The 26,784-nt window shown below is 37.6% G+C and overlaps 4 protein-coding genes and 1 long non-coding RNA gene across 5 annotated transcripts; 2 read left to right on the top strand and 3 right to left on the bottom strand.

Annotated features, from left to right (window-relative positions):
* LOC109949806 lies at positions 671-4,378 on the top strand. Its single transcript, XR_002272099.1, has 2 exons — positions 671-1,406; positions 4,187-4,378. It is a non-coding gene; the product is annotated as an uncharacterized LOC109949806 (long non-coding RNA).
* Positions 5,638-9,637, bottom strand: LOC18772689. Its single transcript, XM_020565013.1, has 9 exons — positions 9,393-9,637; positions 9,179-9,221; positions 8,987-9,065; positions 8,749-8,794; positions 8,555-8,653; positions 8,222-8,290; positions 7,934-8,123; positions 7,584-7,708; positions 5,638-7,079 (listed from the first exon to the last, which is right to left on the bottom strand). The coding sequence occupies exons 1-9, from the start codon at positions 9,612-9,614 to the stop codon at positions 5,760-5,762; spliced, it is 2,193 nt and encodes a 730-aa protein (XP_020420602.1). The 5' UTR covers positions 9,615-9,637; the 3' UTR covers positions 5,638-5,759.
* On the bottom strand, positions 10,940-19,507 carry LOC18775631 (ABC transporter B family member 25, mitochondrial). The gene is made up of 18 exons (XM_007208692.2): positions 18,566-19,507; positions 18,371-18,432; positions 18,138-18,181; positions 17,820-17,922; positions 17,565-17,672; positions 17,282-17,365; positions 17,101-17,161; positions 15,716-15,861; positions 15,494-15,610; positions 15,011-15,096; positions 14,460-14,548; positions 14,070-14,125; positions 13,283-13,363; positions 13,079-13,144; positions 12,911-13,003; positions 12,550-12,614; positions 12,222-12,357; positions 10,940-11,822 (listed from the first exon to the last, which is right to left on the bottom strand). Exons 1-18 carry the CDS (start codon positions 19,170-19,172, stop codon positions 11,679-11,681), a joined length of 2,148 nt encoding a protein of 715 aa, XP_007208754.2. The 5' UTR covers positions 19,173-19,507; the 3' UTR covers positions 10,940-11,678.
* On the top strand, positions 19,886-21,348 carry LOC18775630 (NAD(P)H-quinone oxidoreductase subunit N, chloroplastic). The gene is made up of 4 exons (XM_020566456.1): positions 19,886-20,509; positions 20,634-20,750; positions 20,869-20,954; positions 21,088-21,348. The coding sequence occupies exons 1-4, from the start codon at positions 20,081-20,083 to the stop codon at positions 21,146-21,148; spliced, it is 693 nt and encodes a 230-aa protein (XP_020422045.1). The 5' UTR covers positions 19,886-20,080; the 3' UTR covers positions 21,149-21,348.
* On the bottom strand, positions 21,447-26,394 carry LOC18772833. The gene is made up of 12 exons (XM_020566455.1): positions 25,761-26,394; positions 25,480-25,621; positions 25,283-25,399; positions 24,664-25,165; positions 24,505-24,543; positions 24,280-24,401; positions 23,946-24,092; positions 23,635-23,724; positions 23,389-23,513; positions 22,564-22,769; positions 21,981-22,105; positions 21,447-21,839 (listed from the first exon to the last, which is right to left on the bottom strand). The coding sequence occupies exons 1-12, from the start codon at positions 26,123-26,125 to the stop codon at positions 21,651-21,653; spliced, it is 2,169 nt and encodes a 722-aa protein (XP_020422044.1). The 5' UTR covers positions 26,126-26,394; the 3' UTR covers positions 21,447-21,650.

The following is a 26,784-nucleotide window of genomic DNA, read 5'->3' as shown; positions in this document are numbered from 1 at the left end:
CATCAATATTAAGACAATCTTGTGCACCTCCACTAACGATCACGTGAGACTGAAGAAATTTTCTGACATAAGCATCTCAATTAAAATTGCAAATTCATAACAATAAAAAACAGATAAAGCTTGAAAGAATCAATACATGGCGAAGCATTTGTTTAGGTAGCTTATGGTTGCTTGAGCTCCATTGATCCAATTTAAACAAATTTGAGTCTTGTTATAGATCAAGTTACCTAAAGAATAGAGCTGAATGAATTTGATTCATTACAACAGTAATATGTCTCATTCTTTGTAATAATATATATAATTATTAATTGTATGATATACAAACAGTAACCTTGAAAAAGAACATATCAACCACCAATAATTTATTGAAAAAAAAACAAGCCATGATCCCACAGATGACAAGATCAGCAGCTAAATATTTATGCCATTGGTGTAACATACAGTCTATGGTTGCATAAAAGCAAATATTTATTGTTCAATTTCTGCTTCTTGGGCCTACATCGTATGCAAAGTGTAAAGGGTTAGGGGTAGTTATGTCATTTGATATTCGGAACGACTCAATGAGTATGAGACCCTGACTTTCTCCGCCAGACTCATCTGTGACCTCAAACCCTATATATAGCGTACATCTCCCTACAAATACTCAGAAGATATAGACCTAGATATTAGTGCAACACAGTAGAGAGAGACAGAGAGAGAGAGAGAGAGAAGCAAAACTATGGTCAGAGAAACCCCACCACCTATTTCTTCTCTAAACAGTAGTGGAGAGGGTGAGCTGTACATATCAGTGGCATAAGCATCTCTCTCCGAGTCTCTCTGTCCCTGATGAAATAGCTGGAGATGGAGGGAGAGAGGAGAGAGAGAGAGAGCCTTAGCCTTGTATTGTAGTTTGTCCATGTTGAATGAGTAAATACTAAATAGTAAATACACATTCATTATGGTCATAAGTATCAAAAGCTATCCTGAAAAAGAAAAGAAATGAAAAGAAAAGCCCATTTCTTTTTTTATTTTTGAAACTTTATTGCTTTCTTTTGGTATATAGTAACAACAAACACCAGTGCTTTGCCAGATTTGTGTAGAGAGATCAGAGAAAGAGAGATCCTTCAATATATCGCTTTCCCTTCTCTGATTCTCACGAAAGACAGCGACACTTCCTCTCCCTTCTCCCCCCTTTTTTTCTCTCCTACTCCTTTAACACAAACCCTTCTTGATTTTTGCATCACTCTTTCATTTCTCTTAATTTTTATAAATCTTATTTAATTCTTTCTGGATTTTGTCTATATTTTTGGTTTCTTTCCTTTAATACATAATCACAGACTTCACAGTGCGGCTGCTGATCGTGGTTGAAGCACGGATTTACTTTTCCCTGAAGTTGTGAGGACGTTTCGATGGAGGTTCTATTATTAGTAAGTCTCAAAGTCTTTTAGACCGTCTCTCACTCCATGCCCACATAATATATGTGTTAATTTGCTTCGTTTTTTCACAAGTTGGTCCTTTGTCACATGTGCCATTATCTCCTTTTTCCCTCTGCAATCTCTAAAAAAGGTCCCTAATTTGAGGCTTTGACAGCCAAACACTTGATGATGGCTGCTTAAAACCTACCATCTTTTACTAATTTTGAATTGGGATAGAAGCAGCTTCGACATTTTTATGCAAGCTATTAGACCATCTTTATTTATAGTATTTTTTTTGGGGCCAGGAAGAGTAATTCATAGGGGATGAATATATGATGATGTGATGTTCTTGGGTGGTTCTGAGTCTCTGGTTTGTAATGGGTTTTCTTTTACTTAGGGTTAGGGTTCATGCAAGAAATTATAATTTACTTTGAGATCATGGTTTTCCAACGCTATATAATTTATGTTCCTTTGGCCATAAAAGAAAAATAACTAGTGTTACTTTAATTACCGATGGAGAAATGAATAGAAAGGAAAGGAGTTTCTCACTTTTATAAATTATCTGTGGTTTGGTTCTTATGTGCAAGTGGAAACAAAAGAGAAGGAGAGAATTCCAGTCTTGGAGTCTTGGACTTACAAGTCATGGACAATCGGAATTGATGCAAATTTTTGGTAATTTGTAAAATTTCTACACCTTTATGAGAGTACATATCAGAATGTCCCATTAGTACATATGTTATTACCGGCGGTAAGATCAGATGGATTAACGGAGCTATATATCAGAATACATATCAGGACTCTATAGAGTAAAGTTATTAATTCATGATTATGTCAATAATAAATAGGCTACATTTTCTATTGGCGTCCATTTTCAGAATTTCCCTTGAATATGCTATAATCTTTTTAGAATTTTAGATTGATTTGAGTATTTCTGCTTTTAAGAATAATGCTATAAAATTTCAGTAATAACTGTCAATGTAATATGTTTGAACATGAAATTTGAATGCTATTCATCTACATGCATAAATTCAAACCAAGCAAGCACTAATCAATACCATATGATCACAGTATTTTATTTGCCCTTTGTTTTTTTTATCATTTTGTTTAGACATCAAATTGAGTAAAGGAAACCTTAATAATATTTTGGTCTTTGTTGTTTACCCCTTCTGAATTAGCATATGCGATGTTAAGTTCCAATTTTTCATTGAATTATGGTTTGATGCCGATGGAGCATCGATATCGTTAGAATAACGTTTATTATGTATTCTTAGAGATGATTTAAGTGAGCTTTCTTCAGTCCACTCATGGAAGGGCAAAGGGTTTGGATTAGCTGCCGACTCATTCATTCAAACACAGTAGAAAAGGGGGTTGATGTTTCTACTGCGAATGTGTGAATGATGCGGGAGATAAATTTCATCCTTTTCTTCTCTGTGCTTGGACTGAAGGGAGCTCCCTTTTATTGTCTTCTTTGTTATATTTGCCTTTAAATACCTTGCCATTTCTATTAATATGTTTTCTTGAGTAATATATAATTTCCTCAAGTAATCTTATGTTTCTTACACATTCCTGAGTGAAGTAGATTATGCTGCCTTTCCATTTGTTGCTGACTGAAGGGTCGAAGTTGAACCATCTGTTGTTTTGAATCTACCTTAAAACATCTATTTGGGCTGCTTTTTTATATATTAATTTCTTTGCAGGGCATTATACTGGATTTTAGTTGAAGTTTGGCAACAAAGTGTACAATTTTTATTCTGTATATATATCTATTTTGGCCGGTACCAGGAAATAAATTGGAAAGGAAAAGAGGATGATGAGGTCATGAAATTAGCTGGGAACAATTATTTCCCTGACTGAGCAAAATGATTGTGATCTGTGGTTTAGGAGAGGGAGAAATACTTACATGAAATTGCTATTCCCGGCCAATCATGATATACCACGCGTGATAACTTTTTTCACGTGGCAGACTGATTGGCCGAGAATAGCAAAATAACGCTATATCCGTTTCATAGAAGTTTTCTGGTGTTTTTTTTTATTTTTTATGGAGATTGTTAATTTTAGTAAAAACTAGAGAATCAAAAGAGAACGTACAAAGCCGGTGAGTGAGGTCACACTGGAAAAACAATAAAGTAAAAGTGCTTTTATGTTCATGGTTAGGGAAAATTGAGTGAGAAACATGGAGGCTGTGGTTGGTTGTCTTTATTGGTTTGGCCATGTTTGGGAAGTGGATATAATTAGAAGCAGATTTTGTGGCATGCATTGATAATTAAGTAGCCCGTGCGTTTTGGCCTCATGTCTACGTCTGTGTACTCAAGTGGGGCTAAAAACGCAGTCTCAGATCAGTCTGAGTCTCTCAGAACCAGAGGTTGGAACTTGGAGCTACCTACCTATCTATAGATAGAGTATACATGCCATGTCTATTTCTACCCACCCTTCATGCTTCCTTGGCATTCGTGAACCCTATACATGCATCATATGTATCACACACCGTATAATTACTTAAACAACCCCACAGTCTCTCCTTTTTACTTTTGTGGCATAATATCTCAGTAAAAATCTGATTCTCTTTCACATATGAGTTAGGCCAATTGGTGAGGGCATTAGGACAGTGAGATTAGTTGGTTAGGGCATTAGGGCAGTGAGATTATCCTTTTGCTCCAATGTTTGAATCCTCCTCATCATTGTATATATTATCGCTTGTATTTGAAAGAAAAAAAAGATTCTTTAAACGATTATGAGAAGTTATTTTCTTCTTTTTTATGGAGCTCAAAACCCCCCACTTGGTTTTTTTGTAGGTTATATGATCTTACGTGTGTGTATGAAGATCTGAAGTGAATTAAAATAAGCAGTTCATTGGGTGTCGATAATGGAAGTACACAAAAAAAGATATTGGAAGTACACTTGAAGTAGATTTTTAATTGTATTTATCGAGTAATGAGCATGTGTTATGGTGTTTGATTAGTTTATTAAGGTGAAGTTAATTAATATTCTTCTTCCATATGGGGGGGTGTTGCCATGTTGTCCGATCCTCTCTATTTTATTTTGCGTTGATGTCATTCTAAGAAATCTGTGTAATTGCTAATGCTGTAATGCGTGAAAACCCTACTAGACGACAACTGGTCTTATTTTGCTTTTCTTATTAGGGCTTATTAGGGCTTCTTTGGAAGTCCAACTGCCCACATCTACCTAGTTCATTTCCAAGATAGGCATGGAGGGAATATGCCACATTACATTACCAACGAAAAAAAAGAGAGGTCAAGTTCAATAGAATGATGCTGCCTTAAATCTGCGAGTGAAGAACCCTTGTATTTGTTATGTTTATGGAATTAATTAGTCCAGGGTTTTATCTGGGTAAGCTCGTATATTTTGTGAGAATTGAAACGATGCATGATTTTATGTTAGATGACTACTACTGGACCCCAAAGCTTAAACTAGTATCGACTCCGAAAGATTAAAGTGTAAAGAAATGAAGCACCAATGAATGTCAAGGACAAACAATTCCAACCCTTAGCGCACCACACTGCAAGTGTACGAATGTTTATTTACTTTTTTGTTTTATATTTCTTATAATATCTCCCAAGAGCTTGTAGATGAGAGAGAGAGAGAGAGAGAATTAAGATGCAGGTGGTCCTGCCCTCTAAAGTTAAACCCCTGGTGAGTGAAAATGATAGATATATGGAACACTGGTCCCTCTTCTACAATGAAATTCCCCCACTAAAGAGGTGGCTGTGAGTTTGCCATATCAAATCATGTTGACATGTTATCTAGATCTGTGGAGAAAAGTACCACCAGTTGAATAAGTTAACCTAAATTTGAATGCACTTGAAGAATCTCAGATACCCTGGGCTTGTGTTGTTTAATCATTAATGTGTGCACTTGGTTTTTGTCATTGGACGGTTAAGTATCTGCTTAGAACAGTACACGACCCTTAATATAAAATTATTATGTATAAGATTGAGGGAAGGAGCCAGTCATCTTCAGGCGAGAAGTGGCTTTCACTAGGAATAAGTGCTTTTTGTCTGCTTTTCACTTGCCCTCTTTTAACAACTGATGAGTCTTTTGATGCTGCTGCTGCTGCTGCATTATGAAAACTCATCACCAAATGCTCCAACCAAAAAAGAATAAAAGTAAAACCCTACAACCCTTTTCTGATTTTTTTTTTTCTCTCTTTTTCTTTATTTTCCTTGGTTTTTAAATGAAGTCCAAAAGGGAGCATACATAGATGAACAGAAATGAAGACATAGTACATTAACATTACAACATAATTAAAATTGTCTCTCAACTGGGACAAGGGCAGATAATAACATAGAAGCACAGACATGTAAAAAAAGAGAACACACAGAACCAGTCCACTTCTCTAAGTTCAACTCACAGCTGCAGAGCCAAGTTAGGCTGCTGAGAGTCCTCCAGCAAAGATATAAAAGATGGAGAAGTAGGCTCCTCTTGGTACCATTGATGAGTTGTAGCTCTTTCATGGGTGCCAATTTCATTGTACAATGGGGGCTTCATTATTCCCTGAGCTGATGACACAAGCTCTTGTTCTTTCCTCATAAACATACCATTTGCCAATGGCCTGTGATCCTCACCAAGCTTCACTTTCATACTTGGAAAACTACCGATTTCTTGCATACTTCGCGCTGTACCGGGATGGTTCCATTGAGCCAGCTGACCTGCCTGTGCAGAGTTAGCTACATAGTTATTCAGTGAAGATAGCTGACCTGCCTGTGCTGAGCTTGCTGCATAGTTATTTAGTTGAGAAAGATGACCTGCCTGTGCCGAGCTAGCTGCATAATTGTTATTCAGTTTTGAGCCAAAATCATTAAAGGAAGTTTGTCCCTGACTCAAACTTGGCAACTTTGGAGCTGGTGAAGGCATGAAAGATGATGGCCTCAAATAGGTGTTGCTTCTAGACATGATCTCTAGCAGCCTTGACTGATTAGAGTGATATGCTGTTCTAGACAACTGAGCTTGCTGAAGCAGCTGGTTTCCTAGATTGTTAGGTTTGGCTAACATATCCACAGTCCTAAACTTTATGCTGTTGTTTGAGGTCCCAGGACTACTCAAATCTCTAACGACACGAATATACGATTCTAACCGAACCTTGCTGTTTTGATTTTGAGGAGCTCTGCCTTCCATGTTACTTCCCTGAAGTCCTATGCCAGTGGTAAGACCAGGGATGTTCATGTTTTTGTTAATATCAATGGACATCTGTTCATGCAAAGCTTTGTTATAAGTGTCTTTTCCCTCGGCTACCTGAAGAATCATTTTCCCTTTTGGGTCATTGAGATTGCTTTCCATGCCTAATCTGGATGTGCCAGGAACAATCATATTTCCCTTGTAAGCACCCTCATTGATGCATATGCCAGCTCTGGCCGGGGCATATCTTCGTGCAGAAGCATCACCATGAAAATATGAAACATTAGCATCCCTTGGGAAGTTATATACGGAATTATGTTGCATTTGAGTCGTTTGGCCGGTATTAACAACAGCAGGATGACCAGGTACCCCTGGGGCAGATAGGGTGGAAGTCGGATCATTTGGGGTCTGGACTGGAGTGGTTGTCTGAGACTGGCAATTTGGAGCTTCAATAAGACTTTCTAACTTTCTCTGGGCAATCATTTGAGCTGTTGGCCCCAAATCTTTAATAAACCGCATGAGACTTTCTCTATATCCAAAACCAGCATCAATCTACAATGTCAAGAAGCAATCTAGTTATATATCTCAACATACACAAGTTTGGCAAAAATTATTGTTTGAACCTATCATACATAACCTCCTCCTCACAAACTTCAGAAGTAAATAATCTCAAAGTTCAAGCATACTATACTCAGATTGGTGGGCTAATTTGATTTTCAAACACTTTATAAGTTCCATAACCATTTAATAAATGCTATCCCTGATTTGATGTATATAAGATTGGCAGCAAAAGCACCTTCCATAACAGTTAACACAAGCAGAGAAAGAGGTAGGATACAGAACAAGCTGCCACACTCTTCCGGTTATGGAACAAAGTGCAGGCCAAGTAAAGTCTGTTTCTCTTTGCATATGAAACATATCAGTGAATAAGTTATGCAAAGTCTTTGTTGGTAAGCAACTAACATGCTGTGCTTCCTTATGCAGGTGAGGTTATATCATGGTATTTAACATCTGTTAGACCAAGTTCTCGTGTAAGCAGGATGTACGGTAACTTACATGAAAAAGTGATTTGGGGGCATTGCAGACAGTTGAGAATAAAGATTCATCGTCATTGGAAGGCCTCCAATAAGTTTGACGCCGCTGAGTTTCGACTAAATTTGAATTCCTACCATCTCTCAATCCTGTGCAAAGCAAGGGAAAATGAAACCAAATTAGCTTCCTTTTCAATCCGTGCATGGCTGAAGATGGAAACTCTTCCAAATATCTTCCAAGTATGCTGTTCTAGTTATCATCCAATCATGAGTTGATAAACTATAGCAGTAAGTTCAATGATAACATCTATGGCAAGAAGAGGTAAGCCTTCAGAAGAACAATGTTGCATCTTAGCATGTTTTTTCCCCCCTTACCAGGGTTCGAATCTGTTTTTCTTCTTCTGACACTGCCTGGCGTAGCTTGCTTTCTGCATAAACCTCTGGCTTCACTTTGGGGCTTCCTATCAGCGCATCTTCTTTTCAGCGAGTTTTCTAACAGAAAACGTTCAGGATCTGTTTTCAGATCCCTGAAAAGCTCCTCAACTAGTTCTTGTAAGCGCTGAGCCTGGAAAGCATTATGTTAGCATTCACAAAGAAAACTAAGATAGATAACAATTGATATGCATGTACTCTTGTACCATCATGTCAAATAAATAAGCCCACCTGGAAGTGATATACGGTGGCTGATGAGTTGAAGTGCATTGCATTTTTGGATACCAGAATCGCATCATGCTGTTAATTCAAAGGAATGAAAAATCAGTTAATACTTCATAAAATGTTCTACAACATAATATCAAAATTTCAATAAATTTTCTGTCCTTCCTCACTTCTCTCATTAACATATAGAGGCCTGCACATAGTTTCACCACTTACAAATAAAACTTGGTGCAATTTAAACACAAAAGAGATGATAATTTTTTCTTTCTCCTGAATGCACTAACAAGAAGAAGAAAGAATAAGAGAGCAAGGAGGAAAAGTGTTTATATGGGAGTGAACCTCAAATTCTTCCAAGTTGTTGTACATTCCTTCATGTAGTTTTGCCCTCATGGTGCCAAAATCCATTGGCTCTTTGATAATTGAGTAATAGGACCTCACCTTAGAAAGCAAGAAATAGATCATTGTTTTTTAATCAGAAAGGAAGCAGAACATCTGTAACAAAAAAGGTTTAGAAACCAAAGTATAGAACTAACCTGTTGAGGGTCAACAGGCTGTGCAAATATTCCAAATACGTCTCTCCTATGTAAAGCAGAATGATTAGGATAAAAAACCATATATCGCGTAAATAATCCATGTTCTTAAAATAATTTTCTAGCTAGTAATTCAAACAATTAAATTGATTAACTTTTTTGTTTTGTTTTGTTTTGGGTCTGAAATTAAATTGATTAACTTATGATTAAAGGAAAAATGAAAAGAAAAACGCACTCAAACCTTTGCAGCATATCAAGGATGAACTCAAATATGCGTTTTTGTGGCACTTGCTCATCAGATGACAGATTTTCTGCTTCATCTAATTAATATGAACAATAACTAAGTTACCACATTCAGAAATCTAAATGATTAGGGTGTTAAAATCACTTGACTTCAGTTAACATCTACGTTATATAACAAGAACAGGCTCACCGTTCATGATCGAACTGTCTTCTTGTTCTTGGTCTTCACCATCCTGCATGCAATTCAAGATGAGAAAAAAAGCATCAAACACTGAAGCTGCAAGTTATGGTAAGAACCCTGAAGCTCAAATCAGCATCCCAAGATAAACTAGAGATCCAATTTATATATGCGCGTGTGCACACAAACATATATGCATGTAAGAGCAAGGCAGGGACAGAGGGACCTGTTGAGATGATAGGCCAACATCTTTAAGTCTTTTGCGCTTGCGGCCTCTCTTGGCAGCAGAAGCTGCTGCTCTTGCTGTAACATGAGCCTGATTCTGACCATTCTCGCCAACGACGTTGTCACCGGATTTGGAGAATTCATTGTTCCTCTTCACCTCATTCAATGCTGATATTCGGGCACTCTTCCTTCTCCCTCCAACTACTTCACTTCCCTCCCACATTTTATACACCCCTGTAATATCAACCCATGTTTATAATTTTCTGCTACTATTACCATATCAGCTTTTGTAACAAGTTTTACTTTCCATGTTACTGCCATTAAAAATTACTCCATAGAAAAGAAAGAAAGAAAGAACATGAGAAAAATAGCTTACCTGAAGTGAAGTTAGAACTAAAACCTCTCTGCTTATAAATGTCAAAATGAGTAGAAATAAAATAAGGACATCATACAGGACTTACTATTGACCATTGTTTTGACCCTTTGTGGGGGGGATGGGGTGGAAAACACAAGACTCAATTTTGGTAATTCTGCAAATACATTGTAACGGCTGCACCCACAAAAAGAAGGCAAGAAAGAAGATTTACAAGTTGACCATATTTCTATCTTTTCCATCAAGCAAAAATGGACCAAACCACATTTCCATTTTATGTTAGCACTACATGCAGAAGGGTAATGAGTATGATAAGCCTACATAGACCATATGGTAGGGATCTGTCAAATTCTGTCAAGCCACAAGAGACTTTGAATTGATCTAACGCCTTGTGTTTGCGCGAGCGTGCCACTATTAGGATTGCAAAATCTCTGTTAGTTCCCCCTTTTTCCATTCGACAGCAGAAGTAATTTTTGTATTTTGAACTCTATTTTTTGGGTGTTCCATGAAAAACAAAAATCACTGTAATTAAAACAAAAGATTGACATGGACAGGAAAGCTTGCCAAAGGGACCTTAGAAACTCGAAAGAAAATTGTTCAAAAACATAGTAAAATTGGCAGTTATGGACACAGATCCTATATAGAAGGTAGATTTGAGCAAAGAATAGATGTCTAATACGCAGATAAAGCAGCCCTTCTGGTAGAAGCAAATGAGAGAGTAGTAAATTACCAAATGAACACTTCCTCTTGTCAAAAAGGGAAAATTGAAAGCAGGTCACCACCCAACAACTCTGTCAAAACTGGCAAAATCCTCATCACATCTCCATTTCAAGGATCTTCATCAAGTACTAACATACATTCAAGGCACTCTCTGAGTCAAGTGATCAAGAGTCTTTCTACAGATGAATTTATAAGCTAGGTACTCTTGTCGGTGATCGGGTTAGGTGCTCGAGTTAGCGTTACATGCAACGAGCATTGTGACAACTGTACGGTGATCAAATTCTCCATTTATAAGTGCCAGTAACTTCCTAACTTGTTCAACATGCATTTGTTACGCCAGATTTGGCACGATGCTAATGCATGGCAATGTCGTTTTCGATACGATAAAAGTACATGTAAGCTAAATTACATTCTACTCGATAACCACAATAAAGAACAATAAATACACACAATGCTTGGCACAATTTGCGCAAAAAGGTAGAAGATACATCTATAAACATAAATTACCAAAACTTACACTCTGATTTACAAATTGTGCATGAATAAATGGAACTGAAAGCACAAAACCAATTGCATTGGATACAAAGAGTGCATAAGTGATACAATTGAGAAGATGTTGTCCTGCTTGACTAAAACAGAGAACAAAAAAGTTTCTTCAATCCTTCCTAAATTGATGCATAAAAGGGAAGAATTGCATTCAATCCTAAGCAGCAGCAGATAGTTAAGAAGCTGCTTCCGCTATCAGTAAGCTACTTTACACAATTCCTTCCGCTGTTTGTAGGCTGCCCCAGTAACACAGAGCATGCTTCTCAAAGCTAAGGTGGCTTCTGTATAATTTATCAGAAGGTACAGCCAGTACCAAACTGGCCTACAAGCATCACATTCTTGTTTGAGTAATCAACCAGTACCTACCTCATCACAGAAGCACGTCCTTGGAACTTAAAGACATATGAAAGGGAACTGAGAATAGTCAAGTGAGGATCATACAAGGATCTTATGGCGAAAAACACATGCCATTTATCAATCTTTCAAGCGCACCTGAGCACATTGCTTACTCCAAAGTGCATTGATATACCTATAATTCAATATCCAAGGTGGCTAATAGAATACTGGAAGGCAGACAGAAAAGCAACTTCTTAAGCCACTCTTTCTTATTTCTGGAGGGAGAGAGTGATGGAGGAATGGGAACAACATTCATGCCCCCAATTTGACGCTGGAATCAAGCACATCAATTGTGTTATTTTGCTGTCCCCAGAGCTGTGCATATCTCCCCGCCTTAGACAGGAGAACATCATGGGGCCCCTGCTCAACCACTTTCCCGTTCTCCAGAACTATTATCTGAGAATTGATTTGGCAATACACACAGAGTAAAATATTGCAACATAATAAAAGGAATAGGAAAAGATAAAGGAATAGTAGGATATGGGTAGAACATCAAAGGCTTTGATAAGGGTTAGTCAATACTACAAGACATTTAATAACTCAGAGTTCAATAGATGGCAGAAATTGCTCTCCCAATGCATTTGGTTTCTACGAATGAAAAGGTATGTATTTGTTAGAAGAGAGTTTGTTAATTTCACCAAATAGCAACTCATACAACACTCTTTGTGCATAAACTGAGCCAAAGAATGAATTAGAAAGCAATAGATGTTCAGGTCAAAAACAGAGGTGGTAAGTTGACATAGAAAAACATTAAAAAAATGAAGGAGAAGAAACACAGAGGTGGAAGAATGTTACCTCATCACACTGCATTGCAGTGGTTAGTCTATGGGCAATGAAAATTGAAGTTCGATTAGTTGCCAAGGACTTCAATGCATTTAATATTTCCGCTTCCGTGGTGCTATCTAGTGCACTTGTAGCTTCATCACATAACCTGTGGGTGTCAAATAAAAAATAATAATCATAAAATGCTTAGGATATATTAGATTGCTGTGGCCTACTTTCTCCTAAAAGATTTAATTCATTAGCAAGTCAAGGATAACTTTGAAATTATCCACGGATACAAAATCGCAGACAGCATGAACAAATAGAAGAAAAATGATGGAGGAAAGATTAGAACGGTTACAGAATTGGAGGTGCTTTCAAGAATGCACGAGCCAGTGCCACACGCTGTTTCTCACCACCACTTAACTGCACAGAATTATCATCATACTTTTCAGAATTCAAAAGTCCACCGAAGAAAATTAACAAACAGTTGCAATTCCTTTTTTCCCCTTTTTCTTCGGTCAGCATGTTACACGGTTGATCATGACAAATAATTTTAAAAAGACAGTACAAAGAACTGACTTTGCAGGAGGTAAATGTGCAACTCCGCAAAAATTTAATACATGCAGTACCCCAACCCAGCCTAGCTCTTAAAGAGGGATGTTTAGCCCACTATTAAAGCAAACAAATTACATAGTAAATAGCATATTCAGTCTTCTCACCTTGAGCCCTCGTTCCCCCACAACAGTAGAATACCTGTCAGGGAATTTCATGATAGTGTCATGTATTGCTGCACGACGAGCGGCATCATACACCTAAACAGAATAACCATTAGGCCAAGAAAATAGCAAAGTAGAGTCAACAGTGCGCAATACTAGTCTATCGCATACCTCTTCTTTTGTTGCTGAAAGACGACCATAATGAATGTTATGAAATATTGTGTCATTGAAAAGTACCTGCCAATGAAGCACAAGTTATTTCCTTATCAGGATGTTACTATTTACGACCAACAAGATCCCAAAAAGCAACCTCTCAGTTTGCAGTAGCACCAACTAAAACGAGAAACAAAACAAAATTTACTTATTTAAACTTACTGTATCTTGGGGCACAACGCCAATAGACTTCCGTACACTCTCAAGTGTCAGATCCCGAATATCTTGACCATCTATTTTTATCTGTGAATGACAAAAATTATGATCTTCAATAGGAAGAATGTCCATGTGAATTGTGAACTACAAACATAATATAATGGTAAGCTACGGGTTTTTATTAAATTGTTCCTGGTGGTGGTGGTGCCGAATATCTTGACCATCTATATTAAGAAAAACAAGAAAATTGGAGTTAACAAACTAATTATTATGCCCACATTATGAAATTGCATCCTAGAGGAGGTTGAATGGGACATGACAACTTTCTCTTCTCAACATCAACTCGCTTGCCCTCTTTAATCTACCCAATTAGGTCCTTAACCTCTTTTCTTTTGGTTTAAACCTTTTAATTTAACCGTTCCTTGGTATCTCTAATATGCTCATAATTCAAATACAAATTTTTATTTAGTTATGTGGATCATTATTTTTCAGCGAATATTGCAGATTAAAATTTATATTAACTTCAGACATGTTTTAAGCTGATGAGTAGATCGACAGAAAGTCACCTATTATATTTCACCATCATAAAGTTTGTCTAACTGATTAGAAATTGCAACCAGCACAAAGATTTTCAGCAATGATGCAATAAGCAAGGCAAAACCTGTCAAGTGATTACCACTCACGACTAGAACCATCAAGATTAGACTCCAACGCTAAGAAAGCTACATGCTTTATAAATTAAGCCAATATTGTACCAATAGATAATTACAAAATACAGGATCAGTTGTCTTACACTTCCAGAATGGGTGTCAAAAAACCTGAAGAGCAATCTGAGAATGGTTGACTTGCCTGCAAACAGATGCCAGTTCAATATATTCATGATGATCCAAGAATATTGAATAAAGAACAGATATATGCTGCATCATGCAATACTAATAATAATTAATACAAAAAATAAAAACAATTAGATATGCATGGGCATCACTTGCTTATCCTAATCACTTCCAGACTAACATTAAGCAAAAACACCAGAACTGTGGTAGAACCATGTCTCCACAACAGCACCCAAAAAACATTAATATCTGGTATTTCACGTCAAACAATAAATGAATTTAAAGAGGAAAGGAATTTTGAATCAAGGGAAGACGCCAAGACACAAAGAGGAAATCCTGACAAGCCTTACCACTTCCGCTGGTTCCAACAATAGCCACACTCTTCCCAGCAGGTACAACAAATGATATCCCATCAAGAATCTTTCTTTCTGTCAGATAACTGTACAAATAGAAAACAGATGTAGTGCATCAGAAATGGATTACATAAATTACACAGTAACAATAATATCACATTTGATAAATGTTAATTTAAATTTGTCACATATGGATCACAGCTGTAGTCCAAAAAAACGTTTTTTAACATCATGCTAGCTACAGACTAAAAGTACTAGATGATATATTAATGATAGAACAGCCAGAGAGAGGAAGGCCGCCTCAGAAGGGGAGGCAAGCAAAGCCTTCACCTTGGCCCGCCAAATTTAAGTCTTCTTCTTAGGCGAGGTTTTTTTCTTAAAGACCCTAAATGGCAAAAGAAACAAGTCTTCTGACTCTCAGCCTCTCCCATGCTATTGACACAAAATAGCATTTGATTTCAGAAAATTAAGAGCTTTTTATATAAAAAATCAATGGTCTTGAAAAGCTCCATTGACACTATAAGGACAGCAAGAGAAGCATCAACCACCTGAAATGCACGTTGTCATATTGAATGCTCCCCCCACTTAACTTCAGACGCTTTGCATCATCTTTGTCACCAATTTCTGCCCTTTCCTACAATAAATAACAACAAATAAAGTAAAAGCAGATAAAGAAAAGGCCAATTCAACAATGTATTACCAAAAACCACTATCAAAATAGCTTGCATGACAAAACTATATCAACCTTAAAAGTTTTATAAATACAAACCAAAATGTAAATCAATTAAGAGTAGAGTGCGTATGTCCTTGTTTCTTCATTAAAGAGGTTAAAAAATAAAAATATAATAGATTTTGTCCATTACAACAAAAGAGCATAGATTTTGTGACAGTGAAAAAGTGAATAGAATTATTGCGTGGTCCAATATTAGTCCCTTGATTCAAGCCATGTAAAAGAGGTCAGTGTAATTTGAAAATAAATATAACAAGACACACACATCACTGAAAACCAGATTGCAAGTTCCTAAATTTACCTCCAGTAACTGAAACAGAGATTTCATGTCGACAAGACTCTGTATAGTCTCACGATAAACACTACCAAGGAAATTGAGTGGAAGCGATAGCTGGAATAGAAGCCCATTCACCATGACCTGTATATTGGGTTCAACCATGATTTGTATGACTATCAGTGAATCACTTTGCAAACAGGATTAAAAAAAAAACCTTCAAAACATGAGAATCCCAAGGCAAATTACCAAATCACCAACTGTCATATTGCCACTCATAATACCATTTGAACACAGCACCATAGCAGTTGATAGAGCCGTGCTAAATATAATATTTTGGCCGAAGTTCAGAAAAGCAAGACTGCGTTGTGTTTTTAAGGCAGCATCTTCGTACCCTAAAAGATAGAACAACCACAAGCAACAGAAGCACCATTAAGAAACAATGAAAATAACCTTCTGATGTAAAAACCACAATTATCAATGTCAAACTAACAAAAAAATATTTCAAGGAGAAACAAACAAGTCCAATACCATACGAAGAACTACCACACACAGGACATTCAATAAAGTAAAATAAAAGTTGGCTTGGTGGAAGGCCACCCAAGGTTACCATGCAAACTCATAAATGCATGAAACAGAAGGGAGAATTAAGGCTGACTGATACCAAAGACACCAACTTTTGAACACTAACTGATGTAGCAGTGTTTCATTTGTTTTCTATCTGGGTCCACCTTGGAACTTAATTATTCACTGTAAATAAGAAGTTGCCACATCAGTTGTTGTCTCTAGTATCATTGCATATAAATACATATTTATACAATTGAAAATAATGTTTTCAATCATACTATGATAAATAAAAAAAGTAAAGTAATTTTAAAAAATTAGAATGAAAAGTTTCAAAATAGCTTGTGCACAAGTCAAATTCAGTTCTTGTTCGGTGAACCAACTAGTCACTCCTCTAGCTGAAGTATAAGACCCTTTTTGTGTGTGTGCCCAATGATCATTAATTTTCAAAACAATGAAAAAAAACTAAAGTAATTATCACCTATATCTTTGACCACATATGGCAAGAAAAGCCATTCTAAATTATTAAGCAAAGAACACAATAACAATTTTTTTTAACTTCAAAATAATTGAAGTTAATTCATAGTCTTGAACAATTTCACTGGAAGACACAGAGTAAAGCCCCACAATGAACATTTTGTATGATATGAAGGTCTGACCTCTCCTTCCTCTCTCTCAACACACACAAATACATGTTGTATCCATTTGACCCGAATGACCCGAACGTGCATTTGACCTGAATGACCCGAACATGCATTGGCGCGGATGTTATATGATAGATACATACATATGCACATGTAAAATCATCTGAAACACAACCCAACCTAAATTGGGAATTGGTCTTGATCCAAATGTCCCAGAAATACACGTTTCAGCACTACAGAGTATGCACATGCAAGCACCAAATGTGGCATGACAATTCATGGCTTATAATTTATCAGCAAGATAATAGAAGCTTTTACAAGTTTGTGTATTACGAACTGGTGAGTTTAATTCATATTAGTTTCCAGAACAATGTATTAGTTCAGGATTAACAAACTAGAAACTGTGATAAGACCAAAACAACTTACTCTTTAAGTACTCATCATATTTACTGGCTTCATAAGCTTCGTTATTGAAATATTTTACAGTCTGTATAAATAAAACAGAATCAGATGATGAAACGAGAGAAAAATAATTTGAATAATGGAGATGGAAGGCATCAAATTTTGCATAAAGCGAGTAGAAGATATACAGAGTACATCACCTTACCTCGTAATTAATAAGTGAATCAATTGCCCTTGTACTAGCATCATTATCAGCCTTATTCATGGCCTTCCTAAACTTAGTCCTCCACTGTTAAGACAAGGAAATCATTAATTCAAAATTCGCAACACAAAAACTATCAGCAGCTTAATAAACGGTAATATAGCTATAAAAAATAGAAATGGTTCAGATTAACTAGTATCAGTCAGGCACCTTTATTTATTTTAATTTTTTTTAACAATTCATTCCTAAGAAACTATAAACAAAGAACTGGCAAGAGACACGATACCTGTGTGACAGTCAATGTAAATGCCACATATGCAGCAACTGATAGTGAAGTGATCCATGCAAAAGGTGCTCCAAATTTGTAAGCCAGTATACCTGAAACCATAGATATCTGGAAAGGCACATGTCAAATCTGTTTAACAAGAAGCAAAAGCAAGATGGAACCCTCGACCTCGCTTCGCACTACATTACTAAGTCCAGCCAGTGTCTTTACACACATCAAAATAGCTCAACAATAATCTAAGGTACATATCCATACCTCTAAGATGGTGGGCACAACATTGAACACCATAGACGATAGAATAAAATTTATTGCACGGCTACCACGGTCAATTATCCTATTCAGTGCGCCGGTTTCTCGACTGAAATTACATTCGCCACATGATAATGCAAATGTTAGAGTGCAACTAATAGCTCAAAATCAACTATATTGAAAAGGCTTTTATTATAAACTAGTATCTCCCCAAATGACAACAAAATCATGAATTCGAGCATGTTAAGAAGCCACAACATACTGGCCCGTCTGCAACTAATAAATACATTCTGAACAAACATGGAAAGGAATATATATGAATACCTAAGATGATACCGAAGATCAAGGTCATGCAAATGAGAGAAGACCTGCAAAAGTTTAAATTGCATATGTCACAAAGAAGATTTTAGGATATAAGGCATCTTTTTTTCTTAGAGATTAACAAGAATGTTCAATATGAAACCAAGAAGAATTTGCAATATGACTTAGAACATGGTTAAGGTTTTATGCGGCTTGGATATTCGATAAAAGACATTTTGGGAGTGCCACACTCATACCTTCCTAGACACTGATCGAATTGTTCGCAGTGCTACTTTAGAAAACACAGCAGTCCGTAATTCTGCACAATACAATTTTGAAGAACTTTAGAAATGGGCAAGAACCCAGTTCCGAATTTCAATACATGAACATGGTATTGAAGCATGAATATCCAAAGGAATGGTATGAGCAAGCAATTACTTCATGCGTAGTACCGTTGAAAGCAGAAGCACCCGTGCGTGCAATCCCATATCCAATTAAAACCGAAACAGGAGTTGCAAAAAGAGCCAACTGGGTTGAATTGGCGGCAGTGAAAGAAGCAAGTGCGGCAGCATTGCCAGTAGCTGAGCTCAACCAATCCACAGCAAGCTTGAAGAGGAAAGGCACTTGAACATTGAGAACCTTAGCCCCAACCAAGAAGCCCAAGGCAGCAATGACCCTGATACGGAATTCATAGTTATCTTTCATCCACAAGTAACTTGCGAGAGTTCGGAAGATCTTAACGTTCGTAATCTGTTCGACGGAAGTTCCCTTAGAAACTGGAGGAGTTGGATTTCTCAGGTCCGGCGATGTAGAGAACCACGAGCGGCCATCTGGCGGGGAAGGAGCTGATGAGGCATCGGAGAGGAAAGCGTTGACATGGAAAGGGAGTCTTGATGTTGTACGGACGCTGATCGAAGTCAAAGTTTTTGGAAGGAGAATTGGGTTTCCATGGAAGGCGGTTCTGGTGCTAAAGGTATTTGCTTTGAAGCTGCGATGGGGTCTAAGTTGGAAGAGAAGCCCGCTGGCTCTGTACCACTTCGATGCGGTAGGACCCAGCATTCTTCTTTCTTCTTCTTCTTCTTCGACCCAATGAACTAGTTCATACGAAGACCGAAAACCCTAATTCAGCAACTTCAAATTGTGTGGGTTTTATACAAGGAGGGAAGGATGTATGAGGACAGAGGCAAGGGAAAAGGGAGAAGAGTCGATCTGTGTTAAATATTATTTCATAATTTCAGAACAGAGAGTATAGTACTAGCAGTTGCCTTGCTCGCTTGAAGTTTAGTTGGGAGGGTTCAAGTTTTGGGGTACAAACCACCTTCGTGTTACAATTCATTATGTTATATATGTTCAATTTATTTGCCCTCAAATTTCTTGTTCAACACATTTCAATTGCTTTTCAAATAGTTGACCTTATTCAATGAATCAAGGGTGTATAGGAATTTTAAAAGCGTCAATAAAATGGATATATGAGATTCATAAAATTATCTGTTTACATTAACTAATTTTTCCTGTATGTAGCGCATATGAACGATTGTGCTTAGTATTTTTCTTATTCTCTATATACATATTTTACTTTGAAAATGAAAATTTTACTCACTACACCACATCATATTTCCAAAATACATTTGAAAAGTTTTCATTTTGTTTTTAAAACTAAGAAACTTTTTAATTTTTTTTTTTAAAAAAAAGGTATCAAAACAAGGCTATAGTTATTAAGATGTGTTATGAACTTTGTTGTTTTCCCCAAATAAAAGCACCATACATTTTAGTTGGAGAAAGAGTTTTCAGATTTCTTATCTTGTTTGTCCACCATACAACTCCCAGCATATTTTGTATTGGCATTTGCTTTTTCACAGCCTTTATCTAATTTCCCATTTCGTTCCCGCTAATGGCATGATCTCCCACCATCACTATCTTTCTTCCAAGTTAGAAAGAAACCTGCAACATAAAAGCCACCAAACAGAATGGCAGCTGCAAACTGCTTCAAGCATGGAACAATTCTACCAGTCTCGGCCAATCTCCAGCACAAGCAGCTACCACCAAGAAACAGCTGCACCATAAACAATGAGCTCAAGGGAAACAGAAACATGATGCTTATGATGGGTTTGAGTGGAAGACATGGTAAAGCATCCAAACGTGTTGGGATGATAAGGTGCAGTGGGAGAAGTATAGAGGACTTCATAGGAGGAGACTTGGTGAAATTTGATCTCGGCCGTTGGCTTTCGGACGTGGAGGAGCACAAGGCCCTGGCTGTCTACTCTCCCCATGAGGGAGGCTACGAGGGCCGCTATCTTAACCGCCTGAGATACCAAGGTTACTATTTCCTGGACCTTAGTGCCCGAGGCCTCGGTGATCCTGAGACCACCCTCACCAAGGTCCATCCTGTTTGCCCGGTGAGTTGAGATATCTGACATGTTATGTTATCGTGTTGTCGATCTACACCCAAAATTGTAGAGGACATTTTCCATTTTGTTGTTTGTTGTATTCTTCTGACTCTAATGTATTGTTGGAAAGTAGCCTCATCTAGGGAAGCAGCCCATATCAAGGTGGTACTTTCCACCAGAGGTTGATTACAGGCTTGCCGCCCTGCCTCCAAAGGCCAAAGGCCTTGTGGTCTGGATTATTGAAGCCAAGGTGCTGAAGTAAACTGTACACTTAAATTTATTTATTCTTTGAGACCTGTACGATCAAGGAGGAAGCAAAATAGGAATTTAAATCAAACCAATGTTGCCCCATGTACTTTTGTGCACAGGTTCTGTCAAAGGCAGAGCTGCAGTTTCTTGCTCTGCTTCCCACACTCCGGCCCAAGGTCAGGGTCATTGCCGAATGCGGAAACTGGTATTTTCAAATGTCTTTTTCTTTTCCTGCATTTTCAAGTAGCCAAGAAACTTTAAATCCTGTTTCTTCATGCCCACATTTGTATAGCAGAGATCATACTTACAATAATGTTGGAAAACCAATGTATTTGCAGGAGGAAATTTGTATGGAAACCACTCGAAGAAATTTCAGGATTAACTGCTAATGAGGGATGAGAACAGTAGCAAAGACACAGCAGATGAGTTCAAGTTACTCTCATCCTTAATTTGAAGACATTTGAGCTTTATTTCACTGTGGAAGCAAATCCATGGCGCAAGAAATACTCTACAGTTTTCACTATCACCATTGTTTTCCTGATCACATGTCGAAGTACATAATAGTTTCATCTAAAAATTGCAATCTATCCACTTTCATCCTACTGACAATTTTGACCATGTAATCAAATCAATTGCATGACATATGACCAATATATCCAGAACCAAACAAGCATCTGTGTTGCATTTCACTATGGCATGTAAATATGGTAAAGATTGCTTGATAAATTATATTCAAAAAAATAGACAACATCCCTCGTACCAATGCTAAAGATACCCTTTCTTGCTGGAGTTAACCTACTTCATAGTACACTGTACAAGTCTCCTTTTTCCTCTAAGCTATAGTCTCTCATTTGTCCTAAAAGGGGAAATACAGAGGATGTGGAACACTACAAGTCAGAATCTAAACTTTCCTCTTCCCACGTCTTCCCATGTCTAAATCTACTAGCCTTGATGATGAAGGGGCGGGTAACTGGGCAGACAGACCAACTGATTCTGGTATGTCAAGATTGGCGCTCATGGATGGGCCCATGGTTGCACGATTGATGTCGAACTCATGAAATTGCTGGACTTCAACCTTTACTTTGTCAATCTGCAAGTTACATGTACAAGAAAAATAATCAGTGAGTGCCTTATATCAAAAGACTTATCATTGTTTAGGTGTGTCAAGCAATTTACTTTATTTTATTATATTTTATCACAAGGCTAAAACAAAGAGATGTGTTGCCCTCACTAGTTCAATATGGTGAATGGATGAATGTGCATCTACAAGTCTCTTTTGCAGATCATCCTCCCTTCTCTTCTGAAACTCAAGATTCTCCAATTCATGTCCCCTTTCGCCCAACTCTTTATACAAAGCTACCAGAAACATAGCATATATCAGCAGACTAACTCCAATGGAATGAAGATTCCAGTTAAAATCAACTCAATCGAGTCAGTTAAATGATGAAATCCAACATACTTTACTAACATGCAGAGGGATGACCTAAAATGATACTTGAAATGTAAATTTTTTATATATAATTTTTGGCGATTCCAACAAAATTTGTTCCTAAACTCAGGTAAACATAAATGCAGAATGCGGTCATGGGACTGCCATGTTTTATAATATGTACAAGTATCAAGAAGTGAAAAGTTTAAACATTAGAAAACATCCTATAACAGTGCAAGTCCAAAAGAAGCATAGATTTTATCAGTCCCGGTTAGTGCATGTCACAACCAACAGTGTAGTAGGGCTCTCTGTTCCACTTACAGAGAAACCAGATTGCCAGTTCTAGATACTGAGCAGAATCCAAAAGGAATGTAAATATATATACCTGTCATAACAGAGAGCACCCATATCTGTGCTGGGATATCAGAAAGCTTCTTTGCCAATGTTAAGGATGATCTCAAGATCTCTCTGGCCTGTCCAGGGTCATGAAGAGCTAGTGCCAAACTCCCAAGGATTGTCAAATACTGGGAAACAAGCTGAAGGTTCCCCAAATGAGTATGTGTCAATTGCAAACCTTTGGCGAGTCGATTTCTGCACCAAACTGAGATATTAGGAGGAGGAGAGAGAGAGAGAGAGAGAGAGAGAGAGAGAGAGAGAGAGAGAGAGAATTCATAATGGGAAATATGCTGGTACTATATCAGCTGACATGATCAGGTATAAGTTTAGTTACAGGTTCTTCCCAGCATACCTCCAAGACTGGAACAAAATTAATGAAGAAGCAGAGCCTGGATACCTCAGTATCAATCTTATTAGTTTGTGCTCTTGTCTTTGTGCAGATGGATGAATATGTAGGGCAAACAAAGGTGAAAGTACAAGAAGGCAGCCAAAATTAATCACTTAACAACTTGAAGGATTTTCAAAGGTCATGTTATAAGGAGAGTTAGTTCGCTTTTCATCCATGGCATTTCAAGGAGTAAATTAATTCTCTATGTACAGAGATTGAGAAAAATTTGATACGTCACTCACAAACATTATCCATTATTAAAAAGGAAAGAAAATTGAAATGGACTCGTTCTAAATGACTAAGAAAACACAACAGATAAATTTATCTCCATACCGCAGTCCAATGCCAAAATTTCTTTGACTTCGAAACAACAATCATAAATATATACTACCAACGCAGCAGATGATAAGGGACTTGAGCATCTACCTTGCTTCCTGTAGATCTTGTTGCTTCATCAATAAAAGACCATAGGCAAAAAGGGCAGTGGTTTTCTCTCTAACTCCAACAAATGAGTCCATCATTCTGTAAACTGGTCCAATCAAGTCAAGTGCCTGCATCCAAACTTCTATTCAGTGATGGGAAATAATCCAATGGAAAAACAAATAAAAGTACGTGTGCAATCAAACACTAAATTACAAACTCAACATAATTGTAATTACAGGAAACCTTTACCTGTGTAGATGATTCAGAATCCCCAATGCAGATGTAGGAGACAGCTGCATAAATTTGGTAAATAGCTTGCATGGATTTGCTCTCTGTGAGCTGCTTATTAAAAAAAAGTAACACTTAGTTTAGATGCCATGGGAAATTATATCCATATGCCTTCTTTTTTATTTTACCATTTGCTAAACAGAATAAAATCTCATATACAAGGTGGTGTACACAAATTAATTAGCACATTGCTCCCTCATCATGAACCTTCAATTTTTTTGGCTCATATAGCATCTCTTCTAAATGGATTATGCAATTCAAGAAAAGTTTACCTTTGCAGCTTCAATGTAATGGAAAGCTGCCTCATTATAACAGCCAACAGAATGAGCATACTGCCCTCTCAGCATTTCAATGATGCTCTCACATGTCTGTAAAATTGTTGGGAAGCGCATAAACCAATTTTTCATCTGTACCAATGCCTGCAACACACAAGTATATTGATTTGACCATACTCATTACATGTAGTCAACTTGAGTTAATAATAAACTTAATTATGCCTACCACAGGGCATATAAGACTGCCATCTTTAACAGATCTGATATATATATATATATATATCATTATACAAGAACCTAGAAAGGAACCATACTGAGACATGCCACCTACCTCTTGTGCTTCTACAAATTCAGATCGTGTCAACTCCATTGCCACTTTGTTTTCAAGGAACTGCATAAGTAGCATTAAATACACTCCAGCCATCCAGATCGCGGAGTGCTGCAAATTCACTTCTGCTCGAAATTTTTTTAAAGAAAGGTTGCATTAATAACGGTACAGCCAACAATAAAGCCAGTGAAACCATGTTATTATAGGCATCTCAAAAATTGAACTCACCTCTCACACCATCAGTTATTCCAAGCTTCACAAGCTCCTCTGAAAAGAAACAAAGAGATTAAAAACCATAACAATTCAGGATAGACCCATAGCATGACATGACACAACTTAATCACCCCCACTCCGGCCAAAAAGGAAAAATTCAGAATGAAAATCAACCTTGGATGGTAAGCATTCCAGATTGAATTCGCTTTGCACACTCCTTAAAATTTCCTTTTGGACGACCCGACGCAACCATCATCAGATCAACAAGAGCATAGACCGCACTTTTTGGTAGCCATTCCCCATCAATAGGAGGTGGTGCTAGCTCAAGCTTATCTCCGTACGTTCGTTTCATATTTCCAAAATAAGCTGGTTCCAGAGATCCCTTGGCAGTTGAACTCCATGTAGAAAGACTAGACAGCTGGTGTTGAAGCCGAGCTTGTTTTTCAGACAAGGCTGACCTCTCCCTGTGATGCAGATCAGACCGGGAGAGACTCTGATTTACGGCATCAAGTTCCCTTGCCAGCTGCTGTACATGCTGCATTTGCTGCAAATCAGCCTTCATAGCAGCATCCAATCTTTCCACATGAGGTGTAGCATTCTTGTAGTCACAGATCCGGAGTCGATAAAATATGTGCAGCAGTTCATTATAGAAGAGTAAACCAAGGCATTGTTGTCTCTATATGGGAGAAAGCAAGAACAGGGTAAAAGTAAAACAAAACAAAAAAAAATAGTATCGCTGAAAACTAAAACTTAGAAGAATCAATGTTGAAAACTAATGAAGAAGCATACATACTTTCTGTGGGTCTAATGACTCCCAGACCTCATCGCATTTGGTAACAGCTAGCTGAACAGTATTCTCATCATCCCATTGCATTAAATGCACATGTAGCATACAAGTTGCGAAGAACATCTAAAACAAAACGAGTAAATTAAGCTACGAAATGAGCCAACGAGTTATGTTATTTTGCCAAATCCAGGTAAGTTAACTACCTGTAACTCAGGATAACAGATTTCAGTTGCGCAAGCAAAACCGGCCTCCAAGGCGGAGATGGAACTCCGGTAGTCTCCTTCAATGATCAGAGCATTGGCAAGCTGAGAATTGAAGTTGCAAGACCATAACTTGACTGTAATTCTTCAACAAAAACAACGAAAATCACAATGGCAACATGAGATTTGAAGCTGAAAAAACTCGAACAACAGCAACAACAAGAAGAAATGAACATTAAGCATAAATTGCAGGAAAATTGTACAAAAATACAGCTACTACATACTCGTGGCCAGCAGAAACAGAGAGCTCGAGGGCTTTGTGGAGGACCTGCTTCTGAGGAGGGATGGCGCCGACGAGGTGGTAGCACTGGCTGAGGAGACTGTAGGCTCTGCACTTCAAGTCGAAGCAGGAAGGGATGGATTTGAGGAGCAGCTGAGCGCGCTCCAGGTGAGACTTGGCGTGGTTGACGTTGTGCGAGTGCTTGAGGAGCAGAGTGGCGATGCGAAGACGAGTCTTGACTTCGACGATGGGGAAAAACGACACGTCGCTCTGGCATATGGCTTCCAAGCACTTCACCGCCTTCCCGATCTCGCCTCTCTGCTCCTGGTAGTCCGCCAGTCCCCACAGCCCTTCCGCCACCGCTTCCATATCTCTCTCTTAATTTAATTTAGTATTAACTAATTAATTTCGTCGAAGAACCTTCGGAATTGGCTGAAAATGGAAACTGGGTTGGGAATTTGGGAGGGAGAAGAGCAGAGGCTCAGAGAGTTACGGAGACGACAACACAATATCGAATGTCCGGCGTTCAATTTTTCCAACGACATGCCGGTCCAATGTCCTCCTCAGTCCTCACGTCTTTGCTGTTTATCCGACTGAATCGTCTCGAGGGAAAAATGCGACAGGTCGTTTAAATTTTACAAATCAGTTTAAACTTTGGTTTTGAGGTTTAAAAAAAGGAAATTTGCATAAATATCATCTGAACTTTTACGCACATGTAAGATTACCACATGAAATTTTAAATTTTACTTGTAAAGATCTAAATTATGTAAAGTGTTGAGAATTACCACCTGCATCTAATTCAGTTAAAAATTTCTGTTAAATCAAGTCACATCTACACATGTGATGTTAAAATTTCCGTCCAAATGACTAAAATACCATTTTTACTCTAATTTTTAAAAAAGAGAGAAAGGCATTTAGGGAATCGGTCTGATGGTGTTGTAATTTGAAAGCAGAGAGGCCACATCAATATTGAAAAGGACAGTCCCGATCTCTTGGACTACAGGGGTCCAAGAGATTTGTGGTCACTC

Source organism: Prunus persica, chromosome G6 (assembly GCF_000346465.2).
Source record: "Prunus persica cultivar Lovell chromosome G6, Prunus_persica_NCBIv2, whole genome shotgun sequence".
In the NCBI taxonomy this organism is placed as follows: Eukaryota; Viridiplantae; Streptophyta; class Magnoliopsida; order Rosales; family Rosaceae; genus Prunus; species Prunus persica.
This window is presented reverse-complemented; position numbering and strand designations above follow the sequence as displayed.

What these genes read in the sequence shown, in the direction of transcription:
- LOC18772689 (XM_020565013.1), bottom strand. Translation starts at nt 9,614, where the DNA reads ATGTGGGAGGGAAGTGAAGTAGTTGGAGGGAGAAGGAAGAGTGCCCGA. An exon ending in CCACCGTATATCACTTCCAG is followed by an intron (nt 8,124 to 8,221) that starts GTGGGCTTATTT and finishes AATGCTTTCCAG; the next exon opens with GCTCAGCGCTTACAAGAACT. An exon ending in CCCCCAAATCACTTTTTCAT is followed by an intron (nt 7,080 to 7,583) that starts GTAAGTTACCGT and finishes TTGACATTGTAG; the next exon opens with ATTGATGCTGGTTTTGGATA.
- LOC18775631 (XM_007208692.2), bottom strand. Translation starts at nt 19,172, where the DNA reads ATGCTGGGTCCTACCGCATCGAAGTGGTACAGAGCCAGCGGGCTTCTC. An exon ending in TTACATTGACTGTCACACAG is followed by an intron (nt 17,366 to 17,564) that starts GTATCGTGTCTC and finishes TTGTCTTAACAG; the next exon opens with TGGAGGACTAAGTTTAGGAA. An exon ending in GCGTTGTGCCCCAAGATACA is followed by an intron (nt 13,145 to 13,282) that starts GTAAGTTTAAAT and finishes CTTCATTGGCAG; the next exon opens with GTACTTTTCAATGACACAAT.
- LOC18775630 (XM_020566456.1), top strand. Translation starts at nt 20,081, where the DNA reads ATGGCAGCTGCAAACTGCTTCAAGCATGGAACAATTCTACCAGTCTCG. An exon ending in TCTGGATTATTGAAGCCAAG is followed by an intron (nt 20,751 to 20,868) that starts GTGCTGAAGTAA and finishes TTTTGTGCACAG; the next exon opens with GTTCTGTCAAAGGCAGAGCT. An exon ending in ATTGCCGAATGCGGAAACTG is followed by an intron (nt 20,955 to 21,087) that starts GTATTTTCAAAT and finishes ATGTATTTGCAG; the next exon opens with GAGGAAATTTGTATGGAAAC.
- LOC18772833 (XM_020566455.1), bottom strand. Translation starts at nt 26,125, where the DNA reads ATGGAAGCGGTGGCGGAAGGGCTGTGGGGACTGGCGGACTACCAGGAG. An exon ending in TCTGTTATCCTGAGTTACAG is followed by an intron (nt 25,400 to 25,479) that starts GTAGTTAACTTA and finishes GTTTTGTTTTAG; the next exon opens with ATGTTCTTCGCAACTTGTAT. An exon ending in TGGAATGCTTACCATCCAAG is followed by an intron (nt 24,544 to 24,663) that starts GTTGATTTTCAT and finishes GTTTCTTTTCAG; the next exon opens with AGGAGCTTGTGAAGCTTGGA.